Below are 16,333 nucleotides of genomic sequence, written 5' to 3'. Positions count from 1 at the left end.
AATTGGATAGAGTCATTGTGGGTCCAGATAGAGCCATTGTGGGTGGATCAGTTGTGCAGAATAAAATCTTAGAGTATGAAGCAGAATTCCTCTCATCTTGCTGGATGTATGATTACATTCCTCTCTCAGTATCTTTACACACAGTGCAAAATTTAGGCTGGATTTTTGCTGGTGCGATGCATGCAAAAGTAACATGAGTATGAGTATGCAGGTGAATGTTTTGTATGTTTCATGATCATGATTCTCTTGTCTCCCCACCCTCATCCCAGCAAGGCTCTACAAGGTGATCGACAAAGCTGGAAAAAAATTACAGTTACCAGCCAGGTAAAAAAGTAGCTAAAAGTGGTGTCATAGCTGCAGGAAAAATGCTGAAAAAATATTTTCAAAGATGGACCATTACCAAACGCTAAGTAAAAGGGAAACATCAAGTAGCATTGGAGTCAAATTTATACTTAGTTTCAAAACGTTTTGCGATCCTCTCTTAAAATTAAGACTTCTTTTCTTTATTTTATTGCCTCGCTCTTGGAAAAGTAACTAGTGTTGTAAAATATGAGAATTGAGGGCAGGGAAGTGACTTATCCAAGTTGCCGAATGAGTGGGATGCGGGCATGAAAGAACTTATTTCTCGCTTTCAAATGATTTCAATGAAACAAACAGACAATTTCCTCGTTCAACAGAAGCAACAGAAGCCATCTTCGCAGTAGAAATTATCATTGTGCCCTTGCAAAGATGTTTACCCCGCGTTTTCCTTCTCAGTGCACAGTTTTCTCCCCAGAAGTTTACCAACGCAGAGACCATCGCGGCTAATAAAATTACGAACTTCGTCCTTTTGCTCTAGCGCTCGAATGCAAGGTAAAATTTCTCCTGGTTTGAACTATAGTTTTTTGGTTTGAAAAGACACACGGAAGATTAGTCTTTCAGGAAGCTCTCTTCAAAATTTAAACCTTATCAACGTAGTGTTGTCCTTATCATCGCAAAATGAAAACAAACACAGAGAATTTAAATTGCCGCCATTTTGCCGCGCTGTTGTTCCTATTGCAAATCTAATTGGTACCAGTCCCTCGCGCGTGGAAACAATTCGCGCGTGGGTCAAGCCTGCGCACTCATTTTGCCGCGGTGTCTTCCGATAGTTCTTCACTGGAGAAAAATATCTGCGCATGAGTCGCGCGATATGGCACGTGACGCGTTTCCGGGACTATCATTGGCTCTCGTGAAAAAAGCACTCCCGGCTGCGGTTTGAGTATCGGTAGCTTGTTGGTTTCCGTTCTTTTTAGAGCGATCAAGGCTAGTTTTAACGCCAGTTTCAAGTGGAATGAATTCTTAGAGAACTTACTTGTTGTGTAAAACGTTTGAAAGTCCAATCCAACCAGCATCCTCGGAAAATTTGCTCCTGGAAAATTTTATTTCGTGGGATAAGAGCTTCGAAACAGGTGAGTTTTTTACGCAATTTTAAATGTGGAAAGTTTGTTGCCACCGGGTAAAAAAAGTTACTGTAATGTGCATAAAGGAGGATTCCCAAGGTTTCCGTTCACGTGTGAATTGGTTTGTACCAGGTGGCAAGTAAATGGCAATATTGTCCAACGTGAAGGTTATTTTTTTCTGCGTTACACCTTACGATCGGCACCTCTACATTAATGATCAATGATTCGATCAGATGTGAATTTCATTTTGAATGTGATTGTGTCATTGAGAACGTAACCCTAGCTAGTATCAAAAATTTTAAATAGCTGCTTTTAAGGTCATTTACCCTTTTCTGGTGAAGGTCTAAGTTATTATACTTTTGAGCAGTCACAACTCAACGATCCTTGCGTTCAAGTAGTTTCCAAGTGATGGTCGGATTTGCAATTAATTCGAGTCTAAAATCAAAATCCATGTTAGTTAAAATAATGTTTGGAATTGTAGGTACGGATGTATAGAGATATCAATAGATTCAGGTTCGTGACTGTTTTTGAAATCTTTTTTTTTTTTGGACTATTGTTTTCCGGAAGCATTAATGATGTAATTTTGGTTTTAGGGGACTCTAATGTGTTGTTGGATCAAGGAAATTCTGTTTTGAGTCAAGTATGGTTTACAGTGGATAGTTGTTCTTGAAAAGGCTGAAAGGAAGCTTTATTGCCTTGGACTTTTTTTAGTTACACCCCACATGTTTGGTTTTTTCTTAGATGGTAAAATTTATTAATATATTATATGATTTGGAGCTGCAGCTAGAAACAGTGTCCCATGCATAAGGTCTCATTGGATTTGATGGCAGTAAAATAACTTTGCTAAAAAATATGTTTAAAGTTTTTATCATAACTTCTCATCTCGGTCCTGCTGGACTTCAAACATGCTCTACCATTTTGCACAAGGAACTTGTCAATCAACCATTACCATTTGGTGTATTTGCAATATGATCTTTGGATAGCAATTGATTTATTTTTCCTATGCCTTATGTGTAGATATCCTATGTTTGTCACATAGTTTTAAGCTTTTATTTCCTGTAGTGTATCTTTATTATAGTTAGCACATGACCCCACAAGTATGTATTATTGCTTTAATATTGATTGTGTTTGAATAAAGGATATTGTTGTCTTGTCTTGTAGATAATGCAAAACAGCCTCAGTTGTATTTGCATTATTTCTGAATGTTACTTTTAAAGGGCAAACCATTAAAAAGTGAACATAGTTTGCAGGAGTTCAGGAAAAATATTCAAAATATTCATTCGAAGTTCCTGAAGCAGGTAATTTAAATCTTGAAGAGTTTACATAACCATATTTGGAATATACGCCATTTCTATTTGGGAATGTTTAAGTCCACAGAATTCATTTTCTTTATTATGAGAAGTACTGTAAGACTGTTGACTTTATGGGGTTCCCCATTGACGAGTAAAATCGTCTCGTGTTAGACAGAGCAAAATACTCTGGCTTTAGACAGAGTAAAATACTAACTATGGCCGGTTTAGGGGTGAACGTGTTAATTAAAGTGTGATCATTACTTTGACTTTCCTTTTCTTCATTTGAACCAAAACAAAGTGATTAATCATCACCTCCACCATTGCTATACAACTGCTTTGGCTTTTGGAACAAAGTATCAAAGTTGAAGCTGGTGGCTCAAGGAGTAAACTTTGCAAAAAAGTTAGGTTAAAAATATTTTTATGGTGTTTGAGTATTATTGTAGAACAAATTTGCATAGTATCATAAAAGTCATTAAATCAATGAGAATCCCAGCATGACGATGCATTTTGCTCAGGAGGGGTCTTTTTTTAAAAAAAAAAGCAACCCTTAAAGGTAACAGAATCTTGTTTTGTGTAACTATGTAGGCTAAAGAAATCTGACCCCTTAGAGGAACCAGTTCTAAATTGACAAATGACTGGCATTTTATAATTCATAAGTAAAAGCTATTTGCTCGCTTACCAAATTGTTCTACAGTTCCATTCATTTTTCAGATTGATAGTCTTAACTGTACTGCAGGAACTCTGCCAGCTGTTTGGTCTCAGTATCATAAGGAGTACAAATCCACAAATTTTTCTCCAAAAAGGAACAACAAGAACAACAGTCATTTTTGTAAGGGACTCCCCCTTAAGGTAGTTTGTTCACTTCACCACCGGTGTTTAACACTAACCAGGGACTAAAGCAAGGATAAAAATTGAATACAGCTTAAATAAATTGGACCACTTTTTTTACTTCTTACACTTACTGCATTCAACTTTAGTTTATTTATCCTTTGAAATGGTAGGAATGATTACTATTATTTACAACAATTGCTAAAAATTCATTGCATCTAATGTTGAAATATTTTTTTACATATGAGTCTTAAGTATATATGAGTCAATGGGTTAGTGCAGTTACCCTAACCCATAAAATGAAAGCTAAAATTTCAGAGAGTGCTTAGGCCTAATCACTGAAACGAGGGCTTAGGCTTGATCAATAAATTATTGCTATATTGACGGTGAGTCTCATTGACTCATTGACTAATTGACTCATAAATCATGGGACCTCTTTACATATGGAAAGGTAACAGGAGTTATTTCTGCAAAGTCTTCTCCAGAAAAGTGCAACATGGGATTATGCCCCTTTCAAATGTAGCTTTGTATGCTTTTGCTGAATGTTTTTTAACGATTATTACAGAAATATGAAGTTATGGTTTCTTTAAAGTTAAATCTAATGCAAGGGGATTAAAATTATTGAAGCAGCTGTGTTGCAACCAGAGTCCGCAAAGAGAGGTTAAATAATTTGTTGTACTGGAAGTACTTAGTAGGCCAGCGTGAAATTTGTGAAAAGTTTTGGAGGGTGGCACTGAATGATCACCTTCAACAAGTTTTCTAAACTTTGAAGATATCTAATTTTATAACCTCCTGCTGTTTTATTGCTGGAAGATAAAATCAATTCCTGATTAAGTATTTTTTGTTGTCACATCAACCCACTACAATGTGGTGAAAGCGTATTATTAGATGTAGTAATATTTTGTTACAGTAAAATTCTCCCTGCTAGTAAGCTGGACTTCTGAATCAAATTCTCAACTTAGAATATTGTTGTTTTGGCTATTCAGAGTTAACCTAATCTATGTTTATTTCTATAATTTGGAGGAAAGCAAACAATTGGCATTTTGCTTGGAACAACTATAACAAAATATAATTGCAACTAAAACGTTTTCCTTCTAGTGTACCCAATATGAGGTGCTATGACATGTTAAGTATGATTTTGGTTATTTTTACTGCTAAATTCACTTTAAAATTTATTTTTGAATGACTGAAACACATTTCTAAATTTTCCTCAATGAACCACTTGAATGGCAATTTTAACAACTTAATTTTGAAAAACAATGCGAAAATCTTAACATTTTCTGTTAGATGCGGGCTCCCGCGGAAACAATGTGTAAATATTTAGTTGGAAGAGAAACCATTTGGAAATTTAGTGGTATCTTTTTTGTTCCACTGTTTAAAAGATAAACGCATGAAATTGAAATCAAGATCGTAATCCATTAGCTGGTAAGCTCCACAAACAAATTTCCACTCAAACATTGTCACAGCAAACTAGACTCGCGTTGACCTTGAAATTGTTGAGAAATTTCCCTCGTAGCACTGTTGGCTAAAAAGTACGGTGGTCCACAACTAAAAAGAGAATCTCGCTGGCATAAAAACGCACTATGCAGTCAAAACATTTGTCCGTTTTACTGGCCTGAAAAAGGTTTGTTTTTTAATCGACGGAGATCGAATAAAGGGCTAGTACTTCGTGTCAAGCCAACTTCTCATTTGCATTTAGATTAACATTTACAATATCTATACAGAAAGTATCCCAAACATTAAAAAAAAGCTAACCTTAGGCCTAGAAACTTTTCTTTAGTCCTAATTAGGCCTGTTAAAGGTTAGCTTTTATGAAAGTTTGGGAGCCATGTTTGATTTGAGCTATTGAAGTCACATGACAAGGCTTCGACCAATCAGACATTTTTCGCCAGTGAACGATAGTTCTATGTACTCGTTTCTGCACTCTTTTCACGTCAGGGAGGACTTTCGTCACAATTTTCCTCAGTTCATAGTATTCCAACGGGAAATTTTTTTCTTGTCAGTAAATGACTACATTTATGTTGCAGTGAATGCGTTGCACTGACTATCCTTAACGTTAAAAAATAAACGCAAAAATAAATTCTGAAAATCTCACCAATTTCGGACGAACGATTTTTTATCCACTTTCACTTTTTATTATTATTATTATTATTTTTTTTTTTTTGTCTCTATTATCTTCCTGTTGATGTCGTTTTTCTTGAAACGAATTTTCCATGGCTTGATGGACTACAGGACGATAAGCTATTTTGGAGATTTGAATTAGTGACCGGGTTGTTTTCACATCCTCTCGGCATGCTATACGGCAGTTAGAGCTCGACTTCTGTTTCGAAATCCGTCACCATTGTATATTGCGGTCCATATCGAACTAGCCGCTTGGAGTTTAGTTTTATCCCTTGTCTCCTTTTTTACCCTCCGCACTTCCTTCGTCGTACGGAAAGCTTCTTTTTCCGGAGTCGTCGCTCGAAGGCTGATGAGCATTGTCGCTTATAAAGGCTTTTAACAGCAGCGTAACAAGATCGGATGTAAGTAGTTTGATGACGTACGGTGATTGCAATTTGGATATGACCCCAGACATGTTTCCAAAAGTTTTTTTTTTTTTTTCATTTAAAAACGTTTGCAGTTTTCCTACGCGGAACTGATTATGTGCATTGACACTATTTGCGGTCGTCTATGGTCATGGATCACGCGGAGGAAGTGGATCGAAACTCTTTTTTCAAGTTTGGTCATTGTGTCTAGGAAAAGTCGCCATAAAATAATACAACTTCCTCTTCCGTCCAAGAATTAATTTCAAATCTACCCCTTCATGTTACATAATTTGAACAGACTTATAACAAGAATTGCTGAGACAGTGACCCTTTAAGTAGAAAAACGATTAAATAGGACTCTTCTTCTCCGAGTGTGAATTACGGCCTTTGTGACTCGTCTATGTTTACAATGAGGTCATTTTTAAACTGAAATATTTTACAATCACAGCGGCCTAGGAAGCTTACTGCCAATTGAGAATGTTTTGCTACTATGATAAAGACATGACAAGCTTAAGGTTAAGAAATTTTTATAGAACCAAAAGATAAGGCACGAGGATGCAAGCGCCATACCCAGGCAACTGGTACCGTGGCCAGTTGCAGTTTTGAGGGTTAGCCCAAACCATGAAACCACAATCTACAAACAAACCGACAAAACAAGTGAAGTATATCGACCAAATTTGTCGATACAACTAAAACTTTCCTTACCTGACTCGATACTTCCATTTATAACGGCATAATGAAGACTGAAAACATCGTACCAACCATTTGAATTTGATCTCAACTGGACAGTAACGCCCGGATACAAAGTATAAATGAAAAACCATTCCGAGACACAAGAATAGTACAAAAGCCAATTGCCACTGGCATCCCGAACGCTTAGCCTAAAACTAAAAAAAAGTATGTATGTAATTAAAAGAAGGACAGAAGTTACAAATACTTAAAAGTTATTTGAGCAGGTCAAGTAAAGTGTCTTTTGCTTCATCTCAGGTTGTTTATCTTATAAGATCTTTTAACTACTACTACTACTACTACTACTACTACTACTACTACTACTACTACTACTACTACTACTACTACTACTACTACTACTACTACTACTACTACTATTACTACCACTGCTGCTGCTAGTGCTACTGCTACTGCTACTGCTACTGCTACTGCTACTGCTACTGCTACTGCTACTCTGCTACTGCTACTGCTAACACTATAGACTGCAGGCAGGCTCTCCGATGGACTGGTCTCACGGCTCGCAGGCTAAAACCACTACCACTGCCACTGCTACCGCTGCCACTGCTACTGCTAGGGCTACTGCTTCTGCTACTACTGCTGCTGCCACAATAACAACAACAACTACTACTACTTTAACTAGTACTACTACTTTTACTAGAACTACTACTACTACTACTACTACTACTACTACTACTACTACTACTACTACTACTACTACTACTACTACTACTACTACTACTACTACTACTGCTACTGCTACTGCTACTGCTACTGCTACTGCTACTGCTACTGCTACTGCTACTTCTACTACTACTTCTACTACTACTGCTACTGCTACTGCTACTGCTACTGCCACTGCTACTGCTACTGCTACTTCTACTACTACTACTACTACTACTACTACTACTACTACTACTACTACTACTACTACTACTACTACTACTACAATTACCCTTGTTATAATATTAATTAAGTAGCTTTTGCAATGGTGTAAAATCTTTCGGTCATGCAAATAAAGCGATTTATTACTTACTTACTTACTTACTACTACTGGTGCTGCTGCTGCTACTAATACTACCACTATTGTCCACTGCTTTTACAGTTACAGTTTATTTGACGTCTCCTAACTTAAGATTGACCAAACGCTCCCGCTCCGCAATTTTTTTTTATACTAAATTTAGTACCTGCAACCAATGTTCATCTTCTTATCAGGCACAAGAACAATGTGTTTCCCATTTTTGGTGCTGTCCCCCATGGTCCAGTGACATTGAGTTTCTGTTACCATTTGACCTCTTTTGAAGGAGAGTTGTCCAACCGGCTCCGTTATTAAACCTCCACATTCTAAATAAAGATAACTTTTCTTACAAACTGTTCTCTGGAATTTGATCTCTTATTTGATCGGTTTTGGTCTGGAGCGAGAGGATATTTCATACTTCCCTAATACCAGGCACAGGGCCTCAAAACGAGTGTATATGTTCTGGTTTAATTTTTTTTTTCAAACCAGTTTAAATTTTTCATTTTTATTTAAGCAACTGTTTAAAGAAGGCATTTTTCTTTTTTTAGGGGTGTAGATAAAAAAAATAGGGGCTTGGTTTTTTGAGGAGGTTAAAAAGAACTAGACATCTTTCCCTCCCTTCTACTCGCCTACCCCTTCCCGATCTTCTCTATTACCTCCATCCTACCCACCCTTCCTTTACTTTCCAGTTGTATACTGCTCTATTCAATTTAAGATCTGACAGACAAATATTTATAACTCTCGTATTATACAAGTTATATTGCCAAAGGAATGATTAAAGAATATCACTGTTTTTTCATTATGAAAAGTAGTCCTAATTGTAAAAGACAGAAAAGGATTTAGCTCTGACGAAGGGCTAACACTCGAAACGTCAGCTTTTAAATTTCTTTACAGTGATCGATTTACCATATCAACTCGGTTGATAAACCATTTTATTTCTTTGACTTCCCCACCGACACAGCATCGCAGCTCCTTTGCAAACTTAATCCTCTTACCTTACGTGTAAAAGAATGCTTTACTTTCACCAACCATAAGCCGATATTTTTAACCCAAAAACCAAGGCAAGGGTTGTTTTAGACTAAACACTGCAAATAACTGACTACTCCAATCTGATTATCACTACAATGCGTGCCAAACCGTTACCTAGAATGCAATGTCTGACACTTGCAGACTGCAGACTAACCGTAACTCTCAGAAAAAGCTATGGGTGCTTAGGCTTAAATACTGCTTCTTAGCGCTATTTGAAATGGGTGCTCTATAGACTTAAACACTGTTTATCGGCGCTATTTGTAGGCAGTCTGCAAATGCAAACTGTTTCGAATAAGTGCGTAAACCTAATTGAGAGCTTAACGCTAATCACCTCGCACCAAGTTGAAAATTTAACCCTAAACACTAAAAATCATTGTTCACATGCATAAATAATCATTATTGTCTTTGATAGCATCACAGACAACAATCCATCATAATAATCTTTAATAATTTCTCAAGGCTATTAATCTTAATACATACTCCATAAAATTAATTGCAGAAATATATCCAAATATGTTAAAATGGGCAGTATTCTAAAAAAATAAACTGGTTTGACCTTTTCAAACCAAAAACAAAATTAAACCACGACATATATCTCTCGTATACCAGAGAAAAAGGTCAAGGTTTTTTTTTTAAATTCAAACGCGGTGGTTAAGGTTTCTCGTTGAGAACATACTATGGACAGGTTGTCGAATTACAACAAAGTCAATCTGATTTACACGTGACGAAATCGCGCTTGGTTGTGAAAAAAAAAGAAAAAAAGGTCTACAGGTCTTTTCATGGCGCTGAACGGATGCGTAATCTTCTCGATAATATTGATGAGAGTGGGTGCTTTCCCTTTCCCCGCATAAGTGGGCTTTCTAAGGTACTAGATAACCTAAACGTTCTGCACTCTTAAGAGAATCCCATGATCCTAAGTGTTGTTTAAGGTGGCTGGAACCAGTTTCACTACTTTCAAGGACCTTTTTATTAGAAGGATTGTCACTACAAAACTGTATCACATAAAAGAAATGTTATGGTACCATATCAAACGCCAATTGTTACTTAACAAAGTGCGCTCACTATTTTGACGTAATAGGTAACCATGGCAACATGAAAGCTCTCCAAAAACACCCTATATTTCGTCTTTACTTGCTTATATCTTAAAAATGAACTCGGTGACCCCCCATTTTTTATTGTAGAATAGTACAATTTGACATTGGACTATCTGCAAAGTTAAAAAAAATTCTTGGGAGCCAATTAAGAGCTACCTTAACTTTTCGAAAAATTAAGGTAGCTCTGAATTGACTCCCAAGAATTTTTTTAAGCTTTGGTGATAGTTCTATCTCAAGATGCTAATTACTATTCTACAATAAAAAATGGGGGTCACCGAGTTCATTTTTAAGATATAAGCAAGTAAAGACGAAATATAGGGTGTTTTTGGAGACCTTTCATGTTGCCATGGTAACCCATTGCGTCAAAATTGTGAGCGCATTTTGTTAAGCAATAATTGGTGTTTGACGTGGTACCATAATATTGCTGTTACGTGATATAGTATAGTAGTTATAACTCATCTAACAAGAAGGTCTCTAAAAGTAGTGAAACTGGTTCCAGCCACCTTAAAAAAAGCTTACAATGCAATTAATTTTATATCTTCTGGTAAAATGAAAGACTCATGTTGCTTTTAGGACAATTGAAACTGCGCTAAAATTTGCAACTGAAACCCACCTTACCTTAGTGAGAGTTCCTTGTTGCAGGACACTCGTGCGGACATTTTTTATTGGTCCCTAACATTTCCTTGTTATTTTAATATTTCTAACTGTTGATGAAGTAGTCAACATAGCATATGGAACCAAATTCTAAGAGATTCAAATGAAAGTGGTGTGGCGGCCATACTGGGGAGCAAGTAATAAATAATAATAATAATAATAATAATAATAATAATAATAATACTGTAATAATAATAATAATAATAATAATAATAATACTGTATAAAATATATATAATAACTAGTTATAGCTGTCGCTAAAGTGCCAACGAGCCAAGCTTGCGTGATCTGGCGGCTGCAAACATCACGCGGCGTACTCGTGCGGCACTCTCATTGGTTATCGCTACGGTCAATATTTGATCGCTTTGGTCTACATTACAGCTTTTGGTCTACATTACAATTAAATTTGAAGCGCTTCTGAGATTTCGTCCGCCTAAAAATCTTCTCGCGGCTCTATAAGCTGCCGCCTCGCCAGGCCTTCTGTCTTCAGAAGGCCTGACTCGTTGGCAATAATAATAATAATAATAATAATGAACTAATGGCTCACTATAACTTGGTGGTGATGACATGAGGAAAACGGGGGGTTGGTATATTATTTACTCTGCATAGTCACTCACCTGACATAATAAGTGGTCCGCAACTAATCCCAACACTTTTTGGATAATAGTATGAACAGTAGTAACTGACTCCACGTCTAGCGCAGTTGAGAAGTGAGGTTTCATGTCCATCACAGTCATACCGCTCGGTTAGTATGGAACCATTCCCCCCTCCAAAAGGGTTATTCCTGTACACGTTAGGATTTTGGGGAAGCCAAAGCATGCGACACACTACTCGAGCCTCGTCATAAGAGAACCAGTCACTGCAGACAGTCCACCAAGTACCGTTGATATAGATTTCAACCCTACCCTGAGTAGGGGCCCCTCCATCGGCCAAACGGACGGCCCCTGAAAAATAAAAGTGGTCCATGTCACAGGTTACTCAAACTTCCCTTTCGTGATAAATGAGGATTGAGGATAAATGCTTAGGGTGCCACCACAGTGCTCTTTGGGACGTATCCTCAGTCGTGATAATTTTTACAGTACATTTTCCTTTTGAAGTCGAATATCTCTGATTTCTAATAGTTATTCTTAACCACATCTCGCGGGAGATTGTTGTTTCTTTTCCTGAGCATTCCGGCACCGGATCCTTTTACCTTCCCCTGCCCCTTTGTTACTCCCCAGGATACGATGACTAGCACGTGTCAAACTGGCTCCTTTGGGTTCGGCTTAGAAACGTGATTACATCACCAGTCCTTTGCATTGCCACTATCTTGGATCTGCTGTCTTCTGTTCTCCGTATTTCTAATAAAAACGTCTGAGATCAATCTCGATTGACTTTGAAATTGCGTGAAACAATAAAAAGAATTTATGCCACACGAGCTCATCGAAAACATCAGTTGTATTTTAAAATGACATTTTCTCGATGTTACGCTTGAAGTCAAATTAATGTACTCTGTGTCCATACGTGTCAAACGACGGTGGTGAACATTTGACGATAGAAACAGCACTTTTTGTAAATAACTAACAAATGGTTTTCCAAGTCCTGTTTAAGTAAGGCATTACCTTCATCTGGGACAGCAACCGCTGACACCACCAGTCCTGTAAAGCAAAGCGAACATATTTTGTTTGATACAATTGCGTACTTATAATTATTATGTTATATTTGGAAAAACTTCTGGGGAAAACTGTAATTGCCCTGAGCGGGATTTGAACCCACGTCCCCCTGATCACAGGCATACAAGGGTAATTAAATGTAAAGAGTCAGTTAAGTAGATCGCTTGAGCCAACAACGTATCACCCCAGGAGGTGAGGATCACCCCAGGAGGATCGCAAATGGATTCACAGTCCCAGTTGAGGAGAAATTGAGAGAAAGTTACAGGAAACTCAACACTGGACAACTTCTGGGGAAAACCCTTGTCCACCTGTGAATCACGTGTTGATCCAGCGTTGTCACATAGAAAAACTGGCTCTTAAAGAGTCCCACGTAAATGCCACACATTAAGTGATCAATCAGCCATGTTGCCAGCATGGTTGTCCTGATGGAGTAGTGGTCATCACACCCAGCTAGTGATCAGGGGGACGTGGGTTCAAATCACGCTCAGGGCAATTACAGTTTTCCCCAGAGGCTGTTGAGTGTTGAGTTTCCTGTAACTTTCTCTCAATTTCTCCTCAACTTGGACTGTCAATCCATTTGCGATCCTCATGGGGATGATACGTTGTTGGCTCATCTACTTAACTGACGTAACTGGCTATATATATATATATATATATATATATATATATATATATATATATATATATATATAATGAAATGACGTGATAAATTGATCATCAGCTAAAAGTGCTCAATGGGTTTACCAGAGCTTTGAGTAGCTAAAAAACTTGGATTAGACAACCGTATCGAAAAACTTGCAGAGAAAGAAGCTTTCATAACCTTGAAAGATCACAAACCTGAATTTCACGACCATCCAACATGTAGCCTTATCAACCCCTCCAAATCCGAGATTGGTATAATTAGTAAGCGAATCTTAGACGAGATCAACACCACCATAATCCAAAAGACACAAATCAATCAGTGGAAAAATACGACCAGCGTACTGAACTGGTTCAATGCCCTACAGCACAAAGAAAACCTCTCATTCATATGCATATGTATGCATATGTATGCATATGTATGCATATGTCATATGTATGTGACTTCTACCCCTCTATCACGGAAAAACTGCTTGCCAAAGCACTCGACTTCGCCAACAACTACAGACCCATCAGTGCCGACGAGAGAGAAATCATTTTCCTCTCCAAGCAATCTCTACTGTTTTCCAATGATTGCCCCTGGGAGAAAAAAATCCTCTGCCAGCCGATTCGACGTAACAATGGGATCTTTCGATGGCGCTGAAACATGCGAACTAGTGGGTTGTTATTTATTGTCCTGTCTAACCAAAAAGTATGGCAACTGCATCGGCCTGTATAGAGACGACGGTTTGGCAGCTTTTAACTCAAACCCTCAACAGATCGAAAGAATCAAGAAGGGCTTCTGCCAAATTTTCCGTGAAAACGACTTAAAGATCACAGTCGAAGCAAACATCACTAAAGTAAATTTCTTACACGTCACCCTTGACCTCCAATATGGAAAGCACTATCCCTACACAAAAGAAGGAAACATCCCACTCTACGTTCACAAGAAATCCAATCATCCCCCATCCATCCTAAAGAACATACCGGAATCCATAAACAAGCGCCTCTCAGAAATTTCTTCCGACAAAGAATCATTTGATAAAGCGAAAGAAACCTACCAAGATGCACTCAACAAGAGCGGCTACATATATAATCTAACATACAGAAAAACAACTCCAGAAACCAAACACCGGAAGAATAGGCCTAGAAACATCACCTGGTTCAATCCTCCGTACAGCCAAAACGTCAAAACAAAAGTTGGAAAGTGTTTCCTCACCTTAATCGGCAAGCACTTCCCAAAATCACACCCTTTGCACAGAATTTTCAACCGGAACACTCTCAAAATTAGTTATAGCTGCATGAGCAATGTAAAAACAATTATCTCCAACCAAAATAAAGCCGTCATTAACAAGTCATCAAATCCACCCGCTCAAACTATCAACACTTGCAACTGCCGTGACAAAAGATCCTGCCCTCTAGACGGAAAGTGCAACGTGCGGAATACCATCTATCAAGCAGAGGTCACAACATCTCAGTCAAAGCAAACTTACATCGGTCTTTGCGACACATCATTCAAATCACGTTATAGAAACCACACATGTTCCTTTAGAAATGAACGCTACAGAAATTCCACTGAACTTAGTAAATATGTATGGGGTTTGAAAGACAAGAAAGTCGACTATCGCATTAAATGGCGGATTGTTAGGCATGCGAGATCCTATTCAAATGTAACGAAGAAGTGTAATTTATGTTTGTGGGAGAAATACTATATAATTTGTAGACCAGATTTGGCGACCCTTAAAGGAGAACTGAAGGCTAGAAGATCAAATTTTCTTGTGTCTTATTATTATCGGAATATAACGTCCTTTACCTAAACAAACAGGAAAAATCCTTTTTCATCTTGAAAGACCTTGAATTTGCCCAAAATCTTTGGTTGTTTTTTCAATTTGAACGCCCGCCATTTTGTTTGCTTTTCCTTCCGGTTACTTCCAAAAAAGGAATGTCAGCCGCCATGTTGTGACGTCATTGCGCACAAGCAAGATGCTGGTTTTCACTGAAATCTTCTGTTATCGTTAAGTCTCAACATAGTACTCCGCTTTCTTCGTCGTTAATACACGTAAGTTTATGGCAGAACTTGAACCATATTCTTTCGATCCAATGCGAGAAAGTTCAGGATCGCAGGAAGAGGAAGCAACCGAAAGGGAAGGCTCAAGATGGGGAAATACGACTTGGTGCAGCTGTGATTTTTGCTTTAACCGGGAGGCCGGGACAGCAAGAAAAGTAATGCATCTGCTGCCGCGATATAGAGGAGCTATGAACAAATCTCAGGTGAATTGATTGTATTCAAAAGGCAATAAAAACAACTTGATTACTAAGAGATTCTGTTGGCTGCTTTGTTTTGTCTGTCATTTCGATTCAATTTGAGAAACTATTCGTTGTGTAACGCAGCATTCTAGCTTTTCTACCGTGTTTACAAAGAAAAGTGCTATAAACTGCCAACGCGGGTCTGAGTGCTGCGATTAATGAACAACATGTATGTAAACACATAAGCTCTGTTCGTAGTTTTGCGAATTTTCAAACTTCAATTAAACATCTTTGTGATGGTTGTGGAGTTTATAAAACCCAGCTTGAAGTGCGAATGCCAATCACGAAATAACGTGTCCCAGTTGCTTGCAAAAACAACCTTTCGGTTCACTTCTCCGGCGCATGGTTTGCCACTGAAATCTCCCGACTAAAGAAAACATAACTTACTCACTGGGCATTAATGGAATCGATGGAGTCGCAAAGTTATTCATCATGCAATTGTCGCATCGACCGCTGTGGCCAAGACACCTTCAAAACAGGAGGGTTCGAAATGATCCGAACAGATGTGACAGGGCTGGATATTTGGCTAGTTTTTTTTTCTAAATTCGGATGATCCATTCTTCGAGAAGGACTTCATTTTAAAGAGGGAAGCGATGAGAGTTCTACTAGAACAGCCCACAATAGCGCACTGAACCATTTTTCAAGTTTCCCGCGTTCAAGCAAGTGAGCGCAATGACGTCACGCATAGCGCCCAAGCCTGCTATAGTACAGCCAAAATGGCGGACTTCCATCGAGTGACCAATACGGATCTCCCTGGCCTCATAAAAACGTCAAAATGTAAGGAACCCCTCAAATACTCGAATATTTCCTTTAACTAAGTCAGGCACGACAAATTTGGCGAAGGAAAAAATATTTCATTTTTATCTTCAGTTCTCCTTTAACAACAGAAATGAGCTTGTAACAAGTTGCAGACATGCAAAGAAATTCCTTCTCAATAGCGTAATTATTTAAGGCTTACTTTTAGCAGCTCACTGGAAACAGTTTGTATTGTTTAACCGTTGCTATGCACCCCAGCCTATAGTGAATTGCTACCGTTATTTTCAAAATCACTGTAAAACACCATGTATTCCTTCTTTTTGGCAGTTGCCTGATGATTGCTTCGTGAGAAGCATGAAACTCGGAGTAGCAAATAAATGTTTTTGACCTAGTTCAAGTCTACGTATCTATATA

At 38.0% G+C, this 16,333-nt stretch overlaps 1 protein-coding gene across 1 annotated transcript in view; it reads right to left on the bottom strand.

Moving 5' to 3' along the window:
- The window catches only part of LOC137982138 (uncharacterized), a 211,591-nt gene that overhangs the window by 184,001 nt on the left and 11,257 nt on the right, over positions 1-16,333 (bottom strand). Inside the window, exons 2-5 of the mRNA XM_068829205.1 lie at positions 12,188-12,223; positions 11,204-11,530; positions 7,980-8,136; positions 6,772-6,953 (exon numbers count right to left, since the gene is read on the bottom strand). Of these exons, the coding sequence (XP_068685306.1) occupies positions 6,772-6,953; positions 7,980-8,136; positions 11,204-11,530; positions 12,188-12,223 (702 nt within the window). The remainder of the gene's footprint in view (positions 1-6,771; positions 6,954-7,979; positions 8,137-11,203; positions 11,531-12,187; positions 12,224-16,333) is intronic.

This window comes from Montipora foliosa, chromosome 13, assembly GCF_036669935.1.
Source record: "Montipora foliosa isolate CH-2021 chromosome 13, ASM3666993v2, whole genome shotgun sequence".
NCBI lineage: Eukaryota > Metazoa > Cnidaria > Anthozoa > Scleractinia > Acroporidae > Montipora > Montipora foliosa.
Note: the sequence above shows the minus strand (reverse complement) of the source record. Positions and strands in the feature narration are given on the sequence as shown.